At 47.0% G+C, this 13276-nt stretch overlaps 1 protein-coding gene across 3 annotated transcripts in view; it reads left to right on the top strand.

Annotated features, from left to right (window-relative positions):
* Window positions 1–11884: 11884 nt before the first annotated feature.
* cadps2 (Ca++-dependent secretion activator 2) overlaps window positions 11885–13276 on the top strand; it is a 603629-nt gene continuing 602237 nt past the window's right edge. For 2 of the 3 annotated variants that reach the window (XM_067999802.1, XM_067999801.1), the window contains exon 1: window positions 11886–12466. In XM_067999802.1, coding sequence (XP_067855903.1) covers window positions 12107–12466 — 360 coding nt within the window. In that variant the 5' untranslated portion in view covers window positions 11886–12106. Of the gene's footprint in view, window positions 12467–13276 lie in introns of all 3 variants that reach the window. The other variant, XM_067999803.1, reaches the window with a different exon arrangement.

The raw sequence follows: 13276 nt of genomic DNA, 5'->3' as shown, positions 1-13276 counted from the left end.
GCTCCACGCATCACACTCCCCGTCACTCACCCATCAACAAACACTGCCCATCCATATGCAATACTGCACGTGGCATGCTGCATCTCACCCACACATAATACCACACTTGCCGACCACACAACCACCACTCACAGGACACACACACTGGCATCTATTCAACTGCAACAGGCACATCACCCACACACCTTGCAGGATACTCACTGACACACTGTCCTCTGTCTTGCAGGAGAAGGTGGCGCATAACAGCCGGCAGCAGGAGAGACCTGAGGGTGGACAGGGACGCTTATACGTCCTCACCCCCCCCTAGAGGAGACAGTGCTTTGGATCATTGGGCGGGCCGTCAGTGCAGCCATGACAACATGCTGCGCTGGAGGTCCCGATGAAGGGGGTCTCTGCATATCTAATGCTCCTTCTCATTTCCCACATCTCCCTCCTCCCATAATCTTTTCTGACTCACATGCTGCAGATGCTGTCAGCACGCTGTCTTCCTTGCTCCTCTCCCCACTCCACAACTCAACCTGTTTCCATTCGTCATTGCAGATACCCAAGAACACGTGGCGGCACCATCCAAGGAGAAGGTGGAGGAGGGGGAGAGGGGTCACTGAACCCACACCGTTACTCGATCTGACACTTGCTTCCACCAGCTCAAAGAGTGACACTGCGCGTCCTTTAGAGAAGAGATCTGCACGTGGTGAGACACCGGGCATAAGTGCGCAGGAGCCGGGGCGGGGGGAACAGATACTGCAGGTGCCAATTCGCTGGAGGGTGAGGTCGCTCACTAGTTCTGCTGCAGAGGAGTCAGATGAGGACTTCGATGGGCCAGGCTACAGAAGACGGCTGATGGGCATACACCACCAAATGCTCGGGGCACTGGAAAGCCTGCCAGACAGCCTGCATGCAATAAGAAGGGGCATGGAGGAGTGCAGCTCCAACTTGGCACAGGGCTTTGCGCAGAGCATAGAGCCCATCCTTTCCAACATGGAATGGGTGGTCACCACCATCAGCACACATGTGGAACCCGCCATGATACAGCGTCTGATGACTGATGTCACAGCTTCCGTTGCAGCACAAACATCTGCCATCAAAGGTCTGACTGCTGCCTTGGAAGCTCAGACTGCTGCTATCGTGGCTCTGGATTCTACTGTGGAACGGGGCTTCCAAGGCGTCACAGCACTCCAGCAATCCGTTCTCCAGCTAATCACCAAGATTGCTGAGGTGCCACCCTGGGAGAGTGGCAGTGGCGCCATGGCAGTCGAACCTGCTGTCCTCTCTCAGGATGACAGCATTCCTGCTCCCACCCCTGTCATTCCGCCAGTGCCCCTGCTGTTGCCTATCGGCCAGCCAGGCCAATCTGCTGCAGCCTATGCTGAAATGGTGCAGTCTGAAGCCAGGCCCTCCTGGCCCAGAGATGCTCGAGGTCATCCTCCAAGGCCATCTGCACGCTCCTCCATTGAAGGCCAGCAGCCTCCCACCACCCATGCTCCAGCCACTGGGGAAGCACCTTGTAGGAGCTCTAGGATAGGTAAAGGCACACGAACAACAGGCACTAAGGGAATGCACAAGGGTGAATAATTCTGTTCTGTTTGCACAATTTAATTCATTCATCGATAAATGTGACTTTGCATTTGCGTTTGGTGGTGATTTTTATTTGTGCGATGAGCTGAGGGGGAAACCAATGTGCAATCAGATGGAGGGCGATTTGATTGTCTTGTGGGAGCGGAAAGGCAAGGAGTGTAGGGCTGTTGGTGAGTTGGGGGATGTAGTTGACATTATTGATAGCGGGCACGGATCAGGCGAGCACACAGAGCCCTTGCCGACAAGGCGTGTGGTTCCTGTTGCACCCTTGCATCTTCCTCCACTTCCTCTTCTGGCTCCTCCCCCTCCTCCTCCTCCTCCTCCTCAGCCACTTCCTCCTCAGCCTCCTCCTCCTCCACCTCTGGCTCAGGGTCTTCTCCGATCATTGGTGGCAAAGGCTGGTCCCTCATGATGGCGAGGTTGTGCAGCATGCAGCAGACCACCACAGACCTGCCCACCCACTCGGGATTACTGTAGGGCTCCTCCAGAGCGGAAGGGTCGTTTGAGGAGGCCTATGGTGTGCTCCACAATGTTGTGTGTGGCAGCATGGCTCTCATTATAGGCCTGCTGTGCACGTGAGCATGGGTTCCTGACCAGAGTCATGAGCCACGGCGTAAGGGGATAGCCCTTGTCGCCCAGTAGCAGCCTTGGACTTGCCGAGCGGGTGAAACATAGCTGGCACGTTGGATGGCCGGATGACGAAGGCGCCGTGACTGCTCCCAGGGTAGCGGGCATCAACCTCCATGATTTGATGTGCATGGTCGCACACCAGCTGCACGTTGAGGGAGTAGAAGCCCTTTTGGTTGACGAAGACGGCCGAGTTGATATGCAGGGCACGCAGGGCAATGTGCATGCAGTCAATGGCACCCTGCACCATGAGGAAGTCAGCAATGCGAGCGAACCCCCGTGCTTGCTTGTTCTGCTTATCTCTGTCAAGAGGGAAGGTGATGAACCTGTTCCTCATGTGGTACAGTGCATCTGTGACCTCCCTCATGCAGCAGTGCACTGCATACTGCAAGATGTTGCACATGTCGCCAGCAGAGGCCTGAAGTGATCTTGAGCCGTAGAAATTCAGCGCCACAGTGACCTTCACAGCCACGGGCAATGCTGTCCTCGCCCTGCTCTGAGGCTGCAGTTGTGGCCACACCAGTTGACAGATCTCGGTGACAGCTTCCTTGGTGAACCTCAGGCATTGGATACAATCCTCCTCGGTCATGTTGAGGTAAGAGAAATGGTCCCGGAAGGCCCTTATTGGGTACGGCCTCCTGCTTAGTGCCCTGCACCTCTTCGTCCTCCCTCTCCTTGCAGCTTGACCTGCTCTGCGTGGCCTCTCTGCATGCTCCCAGTCTTGCTCAATGCCCAGCGGGAGCCCTAGCAGACCACCCATGGTTGCTAGGAATGTTGTTCAACCACGGTTGTAACTTTCCGAACCGTAAGGCAGTACCTGCCAAAGCACTCTCAAATGTACTCTAGGAACTCTCAGTAAGTATAGGGAGCTTCAAAAAACACTTCCTACTCCACCAGCAGCCAGAAGCAATAATCCAGCAACTAACCTGCAACACCTGCTGGTCCCTTTAAATAGCGCTGGTCAGGGGTCCTTCACGTAAGACACGTTTGGATGGTCGGGATTAAGACTGTGCGTTGAGTTAGGTGTTAAGGTCCAAAATGGTGTCCGTCACTTTAAATCAGCTTTGCACACTGATTGCACGCATTTTCTCCATACTTTACATGCTTCCCGCATTTGGTATCTGCGCCTGCGCTAACTCCTATACCAAGATGGGCTCTGGCGCACGTCACGCTGGAAATGTGTGTGCGCAGCTAAGACGCTATCTTGGATGTCGGAGAGGCCGTGTAGCGCTGAAACGACAGGCGCTACACGGCCCAATTTAGCGCCCAGTATCTTGATCACATTTGGTACTTTGGTCTTTAGTTTCTTTTGATTGCAATTTGTTAGTCTGTATTGTTAGAATATCATTGATATAGAGGTTGGATGACTTGATTCTGTATTTAATGCAGAATCAAGGGAGTGATGAAGGGGTAACAAGAGCTGTTAATGCAGCAGAAGGACTTTTCTGTCACTTTTTGGGTAAGGGGATTGAGCAGGTTACCAAAAGGCCTCTCCAACCACAATGTGTTGTGCTGCCCCTCCTTCTTGTGCTTCTCCTGCACATTCATCCAATTCTTCCTTGTGTGGTGATGCATCTTCTTGCCACTGTGCCTCCTTCAACTCTAACCCACTTTACATTGTCAGGTTGTGCAGAATGTAACGCTGCAGCCCACTTTGTCTGGGCTATATTGTAGGGAGCCCCAGAGTGATCAAGGCACCTGAATCTTTGCTTCAAAATGCCAGTGGTATGCTCTATGATGTTCTTGGCGGTCCCATGGCTCTGATTATACCTCCTTTGTTTAGGCATGGTGGGATTGTAGAGGGGTGTCATCAGCTTTGTCCATACTGGATATCCCTTGTCCCCTAGCAGCTATTCTCTGACGTTCCTGGATGAATGGAAAAGTGGGGAGATGGATGAGTGTTGCAGGATGAAGACATTGTAGCAGGTGCCAGCGAAACTGGCACACACTTGCAATATCTTTCTGTGGTGATCACATACCACTTGCGCATTGATGGAGTGGAAGCCCTTCCTGTTCATAAAAGCCCTGGCTCATCTTCTGGTGCCCTGATAGCTGCATGAGTGCAGTCTATAATGCAGTAAACATGAGGGACACCAGCCATTGCTGCAAATCACAGAGTTCTCTCATTATGGCTGTGGGCATCCAACAGGAAGATAATGTACTGGTTTGCTCTGCAAGGAGGGCTTTGGTAACCTTCTTGATGGAAATGTGCACTGCAGACTGGGAGGTGTGGGTGATGTCCCCTGTAGCACCCAGGAAGGAGCCTGTGGCGAAAACATTAAGGGCAGTAGTAACTTTCAGTGCCATTGGCAAAGCATAGCCCCCTGGTCCAGCAGGCAGCATGTGTTGCTGCATAGATCAGCAATAGTCTCTCTGGTGAAGTGCAACCTCCTCAAGCACTGTGCTCCTCAGAGATATTCAAGAAACTGGCCCTTCACCTGTCGACCCTGTGGGCTGGGTAAGGCCTTCTAAGAGCAGCTCTCCTCATCTGCTATCTTTAGAAAGCCCTACCTGCTGCTTGTCCTGATTGTTGAGGCTGCTGTTGCTGCTCCTCTTCCTCCAACTATTCCTCCATCCAAAGGAATGAAGCAAAAATAGCACTCATGATGAGCAGGGAGTGCTTAATCAGTGTGAGTAAGGGAAAAAATCGGAAAGAATTAAACTCCAAGCTCAGAACTGCCTTTGAAGTCCACAAATCACAATAGCGCACACAGATCCTAATGCTCTGAGAGCGTGCAGGTGAGTGTCTCTTTAAATTCTGTTTCCAGTCATGTCAGCCAGTTTGCTGAAGCCAGTCCCATTAGGTTTTACTCAGCGGGTTTGTCGCTGGGCGGGACTTCTGACCTGCCCAGTTAAAATCGCGTCATGGTCCTAATAATGTGATAAGAGCCTGATTTACATTTATTAATGAGGCACTCATCTGTTTCCAGCAGGTGCTTTTGCTGCCTCAGTCTGCTGCAGATTTAAATGGCGGTCGTGGTGTTTCTGGGCAGGAACCGGCGGTAAGTCGATTTTCACTATTTTAACCACTCACCCTCCCGGTTCCCACCATTGGGTTAGAAATCTGGCTTAGGTTTTAATTAATTTTACTCTATATTTACTTACTTTTGAGCTTGTCCTTCTTCAGTACTGTTAGAGTTTAGTTTTTACACACACGATTTGGAAAGCAGCCCTGAAGTACCTTATAACAAGGGCAATATTATAGTGATATTCCCATATGTTCCCCATGGAGAGCAAGTTTCGTTTTAGTGGTCATTTGAAACCACCAGCACTCGTATTGAGATATTAATCACAGAAAGACTGGTGACATAATGCTGCTTCTCAGTGGGGCAGAGGGCAAAGGCTCTGTTTCTGCTGGGTCATGAGGCCATGCCATTACTATTGGAACCTTGGATTCTGTCCTGGTTGATTACTGCTATCCCTGTTCTGTAGTCTTCTTGGGGGATGCTGCTGAGAGGGGTGAATGTGTCATCATCCCGAGGGATCAAGTCCTTATCAGCCTTTCCTTCTCCAATACCCCAGCTGCTGCCTGCATCTTGTAGACAACAAGGGATCTGTGTGGTGACAGATTGTTAACCACCACGAATGGAATCGGAACCTACCATCAAGATGCTCTCAAGCTGATCCCCTAGCTTCCGTGGACCTGAAATGAGCCTCATGTGAGTTGGAGCTTATGTCATTATAGCAACAAACACATAGTTTGGTGAGCTAAGCTACATCAGCACTTAAACCTTCTGTCATTAGGGACTCCCCTGCAGGATACTTGAGAGTTCTGCTTGCATGTCTACACAGATGTCAGAGCAGCACTGCTGCATTTTGTCTGACGTTACATGTAGGGAGCTCTGAAAATTTTGAAAGGAGTGCATGAAGAGGTTCTCCTCATTAATGAATGCAGCTTGGATTAAAAGACTTGCATTTATATAGCGCCTTTCACAACCACAGGATGTCCCAAAGTGCTTTACAGCCAATGAAGTACTTCTGAAGTGTAATCGTTGTTGTAATGTAGGAAACGGTATGCAGCCTCTGTAAGGTACGAACGTGTAGACCCCGCAGAACCTGCCTGTCTGCCCTAACCCTTGTGTTACTGCTTATCTGCTTTCACCTCCACGTGCTCCTCCTCTTTGGTATGTATGATGTAGAGATGCCGGTGATGGACTGGGGTTGACAATTGTAAACAATTTTACAACACCAAGTTATAGTCCAACAATATTATTTGAAATTCACAAGCTTTCGGAGGCTTCCTCCTTCCTCAGGTGAATGTTGTGGAGAGTATCTTTGGTATGTAGTACTTCACTAGTATAGCCCTGTCTTATTCCCCTGGAATGAACGATTCTGGGCTGGTGCTTGCAGGGCCTGGAGTGTTTGTCAGCTGCTGGTGTGCTGGGGATGATTCCTCCTCCTTCTCCCGGTTGCTAGCATTCTTATCTTGGGAGACAAAGAAAATAAAGCAAAGTCTAAATGGTTTCTTGTCACAGAGGAACAAATGTGGTAGCCTCTCAGTCACTGAATGAGTGTTAGGTATTATCAGGAAGAGGAATTGAAGTGAGGCTTTGCATTGATGGGGTGGCAGTGAAGCCACAACGTTCTCACTCATCCACTCACTGGATGACCTCCTCTCCAATTATTTGAAGGGCTTGCTCCTCTAAGCAGCTGAGGAATTGTAAGTTGGTTGCTCTATGCTACTAATTATGTGCAGCCTTATCCTTTGAAAAAGAATGAAGAGACCCTTTGAGCGTCAGGAGGCAGTATGTGGTGAGCTCCAGTCAGCAGTCTAATTCCACCTCACGTGAATGGGTGAGAGGAGAGCATGCAAGTAGTTCTAGGGCCCAAGTAGTGAGCTGGTAAGAAAACAGGGTAGAGTTGTGTGAGTAAAAGGCAGCCTGTCCCTTACCAGCCATCAAGTTGGAGGCATAGCTTTAGATTTAGGATGTTTTAAGAAGCGAGAGGTGGAGCTAGTGCATTGCAGATGTGATAGTGTACTTTGGATTGACTTCCTGGTACATGCATAATCTAGTCATCTTCTGGCTTTTAGTGGGCATCCATTAGTGCTCCCTACCTTGGTGCTCTTCCTCAGTCCATAGAACTTTTTTCTCATTTGCTCCCATGAGCGATGTACTGAGCAGGCAATATTCACAAGATTGAATGCCTCCTGCCGTGCTCACTGTATGCTGGCTCTATTTAGAGGATTTCCCTCTGCCCCAAAAATTGACATTTTCCTCAGGACCACCTCCTCCAATAAAACACGCAGACTTTCGCCGAAGGGGGCCGTACTGGAAGCTCCTCCAACCATATTGTCTCGTAAGTCAGCCTCCAAAGAAAAATGCTGCCTCCATTTATGAGTGCAGCAGCCCTTTCAGAGCTGCTGCATTCTCAGCTTCCCATTCCCAGCTAACACAACACTCCATGTTTCGGAAAACCACGCAGGGAGCTTATGTAGATTATGTGACCTCACAGAATTCAGTGCGGGTGGCGCTGCACACATGAGCACTGGAAAAGTGGGCCATTTTTTCACCTGACCGTGGAATTTGCCCTAACTTTGTTATAATACAGGGTATCTGCCGACACAACATGAGCAATGTATGTGATTATATTTATATCATCAAACTAAAAATATTGTAAAAACTGGCCACTACATTTCTAATTTGTACCAATTTCTGTAACAGCCATTTTGAAAATGCTAGAACATTCTGTCCATCTGGGCTTTCGCTCTTCCCACTACTGCATTGCTCCTCTCATTCAATAGCTCTCCTCATCTTATGGAAATAATCATCATCTTAATGGAAATAATCTACTTCTAAGGTAAAAGTTAAAAAATATTTATGAAACTGAAGGCAGACCTACCATAGAGACAAATAAGACAGCGTATCGTGACATTATGACCAAACGAGCCATTTAACATTATTCAAATGTATCAGAAAATAATCTGACGAAAGTGCGATTTGTTTTTCCTTTGCTTGTGTAGTTGTAGTCGTAGCAGTGATTATACCAACTTTCAATGAGGTAGTTTAGGTTCCACTTTTATTGTATTCATTGGTGACATTGTGGTCGGCATGGCAACAATCACTGTTAAGCAATCCATTTCTCTAGCTTGCAGACGAAGGACAAACAACTGTTTCAAACTTGAACATTCAGAATATTTCCTTCTATAAAGAACTACAAAAAAAAATCCATAAAGAATCATTTATGATGGATGTTATCCCAAGGGCTAAGCAGCAGACCATAGACTGATCTCTCATACAAAATGTTCAACCTTTGCCTGTCAGCTCAATGGACAGCTAAAATCTTGACAGTCCCACACCCCATAAACACAGCCAGCAGCTCTGTTACATTATCCAGTGACCATTAATGAAGTGGTTCTGTAATATAGCCAGTACTGTGGCTTCTGCCCTCTTTATATTCCAGGTAGATAAATCAGATTTATAGAAAAAAGAACGGTAAATGTGCAAAGTTTGTAGAAAATTCATTCACGAAAACATTTTTTTTCAGTTTCACAAATCAGGCTTTTAAAAATGCATATTATTAATTTAAAAATACTTAATTTCACTCCACAAAAAAGAAATTAATCCCTGCAAATTATGTTGTGGAATTACAAATATAGCCGCATTTAAAAGATTAAAGATGAAGAAATAAGTTTAAAGGAATACAGCAGGGATGATTCACAAGAATTGTTTTCATCAGTCTTTCCCTGGTATTTTCCAGCGTATTAGCTAAAGATGGATGTAAATCTTATCTGGGTCTCACTTAGCTTTCCATTGTTCATGTACTACAAATGTATCCTACTTTTTGTATGTTTTTGGAGTGCTGCAGTTTCTCACTATTACCTGGGATGACTTAAAATTTCCGAAGGGAGTCCTTGCTCCACTGACTCAAACACAAGCAGCATTATATTGTACTTACTGATTTGAGACATGCTACAATTGATAAAAGGTCAGCAGACTTGAGTTATACTGCCAGTTCTGCATCACTCTCTGACAAAGGAAAACAGATCGTTAACATTAAAGAATCAAGTTTTAAAAAAATGACTAGCTGGGAACTTTTTAAATTGTGCTCTGCACCTACTATAGTTGTACTAGAGATGATGTGAAGCCAGGACGATGTACCACCAGGAGCTGGTCTCACATCACCTGCCTAAATGTGATTTAGGTAACTTTACATCCAAATTACACAGCACTGTTTTAGATTTGCATGGAAGCAAACTACATAATATCATTTTTCTATTATACTTTTACACGAGATGAAAAGTATTAATGGATTGTGCTGGGACTGCAACATATCTATGTAATAATATTTCATGTCAGATTAGAGCTAGCGATGAGCATATAGATTAATTGTCCAGCAGTTCCATACCATCCTGTGCCATTTTCAAATACCTTATCTTTCCACAAATGAGCAACTATTGGGCTTGCTCTGGCTGCCTGCCTCTCTTCCACAGCCTTGTCTGTGCCGGGTGGCCCTGGAGAAGGAGCAGGTGGTGCCCGCCGGTACGCTTGAGGCCATCCACAACCAGTGGGCACTGCAGGGACTGGAGGGCATAGTGGCTACAGGTGACAATATTATTATTTAATTTTATAAATTTCCTTTGTTTTATGGCGTAGACTTCTATTCGTTGTGCCCCTCCAAAAAGAGGGCACTTTTGTTTCTTTTTTTCCTTTGATGACACGTAGGGAATCCCAGTGTGTCCTTGTGGATTAATTAAGAAAAGGCAACTAATGGGCCAAATGGTCCTGATTTGGGATGATAACCATTGGAAACCTTAAAAATAACGCAGTTTTGCCCTTAAATCCTCTTTTTTACCAAACTAATTGTGAGGTAGAATTCTTATGGCACCAGATAATGTTCCCTCAGATGTTAAATGATATCACCCAGCAAAGTATTTGCTTGTAAAGAAGTAGATGACCATAGAATCATATAGCACAGAAGGAAGCCATTCGGCCCATCGTGCCTGTGCTGGAGGGATCACGTTTGGCACTTCAACTATATTCACATAAAAATGTTAATATAGTAAATGGCAGAGAAAAGAAAAATGTCATCCCATTATCTGACAATTTTCTTCTCTCTCTTGCTCTCCAGAAGGCATGTAATGACACAGGTTTGGATGGTCGCATTATTCATTAGTGATCTTAGACAGTGTACGTCAGCTGACTGTTCAAGTGTGTGTATGTGTGGTGGGGGGGAATCTTTGCCTGCTCCTGTCCTCACCGGATGGCCTCAAACATGCACTTGCTGCAGATGGTCACCAGATAACAATCAGGAACGGGAACCCTGGCCAGTTTCCCTCCCTCCCTAACCTGGGCCACTGAAACAGATTGTACCGTTGCTACGACCGCGCCAGCTGAGATCAGCTAACTGGGATTGAATCCGAGGAAAGAAAAATTGCACTCACAATGATATCGGTTCCATGGCCAGTGACAGTGACAGAATTCCAGAATGTATTGGATAAATATTTGAAGGGGAAAAAATTGCAGGACTGTGGGGAAAGAGCAGGGGAATGGGATTAATTGGATAGCTCTTTGAAAGAGCCGGCACAGGCACGATGGGCTTTATAGCCGCCTTCTGTGCTGTATGATTCTATGAATCCATGATTCTATTCCCCAAATCACCAACAAAAAAAATCCCAGAATCGGAACTGGATTAAGAATTTTTCAGGGCCCCTCCACACACCCCACACTAGCAAGTTTCATTATTAAATTTCTGACAGTAATATTAAATGCTGAAATATTTTGATCCAGCGGTTGTGTGTAGTTTTTCTGTGCTATGTTGAGTTTTACTGGGGGCCCAACATTTGCTCTGATCCCCTGGCGGGGGCCCCACATTTAGCTGGGAGGGGGGAGGTACCGGCCCTGTAGGCCCTGTGTCAATCCAGCCCTGCCTAGAATTGCATGTAATAAAAACAGATTTTGATAGTCAGGATCCCTGATCATTTCTCTTTGTGGGTACTCATCCACTATTCACTTGTTCTGTTTGCATTTTCAATACATTCCCTTTAATGACTAATTTTTTTTTTTAAAATGTGCTTTTTATGGCCAATATTTACCTTGTTCTCTGGATGAGATTTTTTAAAAATAAGGTACTTAGTGTCTCTGTCACCATTTGACACTTAAAAAGTTAATAGTAGATGGTTTTTAAATCCTCGCAGTCCTATTTGTTCAAGATGTGGAGATGCCGGTGATGGACTGGGGTTGACAATTGTAAACAATTTTACAACACCAAGTTATAGTCCAGCAATTTTATTTTAAATTCACAAGCTTTCGGAGGCTTCCCCCTTCTCCGAAAGCTTGTGAATTTAAAATAAAATTGCTGGACTATAACTTGGTGTTGTAAAATTGTTTACTATTTGTTCAAATCAGTAAACAGAGCCAGCTCACCTACTGCAGTGTTCTGGTCTATTTGTAGATTGTGTTCCATTGATATTATATTTTTTTAAACAAAGAACACACAGGTGACTTTTACTTCCAACTCGGTGGTATAGAGATAGGAGTGGGATGAAGAGGTCGGTGCTGGAAGTTTACTGATATTTGTGTGTGCTGAGCCCCACGTGTTGCACACTTGCCAAGCTACAGGTTGGGTACCTGTGACCGTGCTTCCTGCTGGGCTGGGAATCTCCATCTGTGATAGGTCTAGGCGAGCAAATCGTCCGGGAGTCTCGGAGCACCAACTCCGGTACACACCGCCTCCAAACTCCGCCCTATCTCAGGCTCCACTTTATTAAGAAGCAAGTGGAGAGAGAGAGAGACACACACACTCTCTCTCTGTGTGTGTGTGTTGTGTTAAACTCGGACGTGTCCACAAGCTGAAGTGAGGTCCCCTCAAGATCTCAGCTCACCTGGTGGTACCTCCTCCACCTTCTCGGTTCCTCTGGTTTTCTTTTTTTCTTCTTCTAGGGAGGGAGGGAGGGAGGGGGGCGATGTTGGACCCGTCCTCCAGCGAAGAGGAATCGGACGACTTGCTGGAAGGGGATCCCAGTAAGGACGCGCCGGTTGCCGGAGGGAGCGGCGGCAGCAGCGCCAGCACCGGCGCTCGGTCTCTGCCAACCAGCCGGGGCAGCGACGGGCGGGACTCGGGCCGATCGGGCAGCGCTCGCTCCGTCAGCCCCAGTCCGTCGGTGGCCAGCGAGAAGGAGAGGGAAGAGCAGGAGAGGATCCAGCGGGAGGAGGAGGACACGAAGAAGAGGAAGGCGCTGCAGCTCTACGTGTTCCTGCTGAGGTGCATCGCTTACCCTTTCAATGCCAAGCAGCCCACAGACATGGCCAGGAGGCAGCAGAAGGTGAGTGAGTGAGTGAGTGCCTTGGGCATAGGCGAGCTCCGCTTCCACTGCCCTCTGCTTTAACTCAGGTGAAACACATCCTGTTGTGCTGAGAGGGTAACAGGTGCTCCGGATCATTGGAAAGTCTGCTCAGCACACTTGGAGATTTGTTTTTTTAAAAAAAGTTAGGAGCTCTCGTTTTAGAATCATAGAAGTTTACAACATGGAAACAGGCCCTTCGGCCCAACATGTCCATGTCGCCCAGTTTATACCACTAAGCTAGTCCCAATTGCCTGCACTTGGCCCATATCCCTCTATACCCATCTTACCCATGTAACTGTCCAAATGCTTTTTAAAAGACAAAATTGTACCCGCCTCTACTACTGCCTCTGGCAGCTCGTTCCAGATGCTCACCACCCTTTGAGTGAAAGAATTGCCCCTCTGGACCCTTTTGTATCTCTCCCCTCTCACCTTAAATCTGTGCCCCCTCGTTATAGACTCCCCTACCTTTGGGAAAAGATTTTGACTATCTACCCTATCTATGCCCCTCATTATTTTATAGACTTCACCCCTAAACCTCCTACTCTCCAGGGAAAAAAGTCTGTCTATCCAACCTCTCCCTATAAGTCAAACCATCAAGTCCCGGTAGCATCCTAGTAAATCTTTTCTGCACTCTTTTTCTAGTTTAATAATATCCTTTCTATAATAGGGTGACCAGAACTGTACACAGTATTCCAAGTGTGGCCTTACTAATGTCTTGTACAACTTCAATAAGACATCCCAACTCCTGTATTCAATGTTCTGACCAATGAAACCAAGCATGCTGAATTT

The sequence above is a fragment of the Heptranchias perlo genome, chromosome 18 (assembly GCF_035084215.1).
Source record: "Heptranchias perlo isolate sHepPer1 chromosome 18, sHepPer1.hap1, whole genome shotgun sequence".
Lineage (NCBI taxonomy): Eukaryota > Metazoa > Chordata > Chondrichthyes > Hexanchiformes > Hexanchidae > Heptranchias > Heptranchias perlo.
Note: the sequence above shows the minus strand (reverse complement) of the source record. Positions and strands in the feature narration are given on the sequence as shown.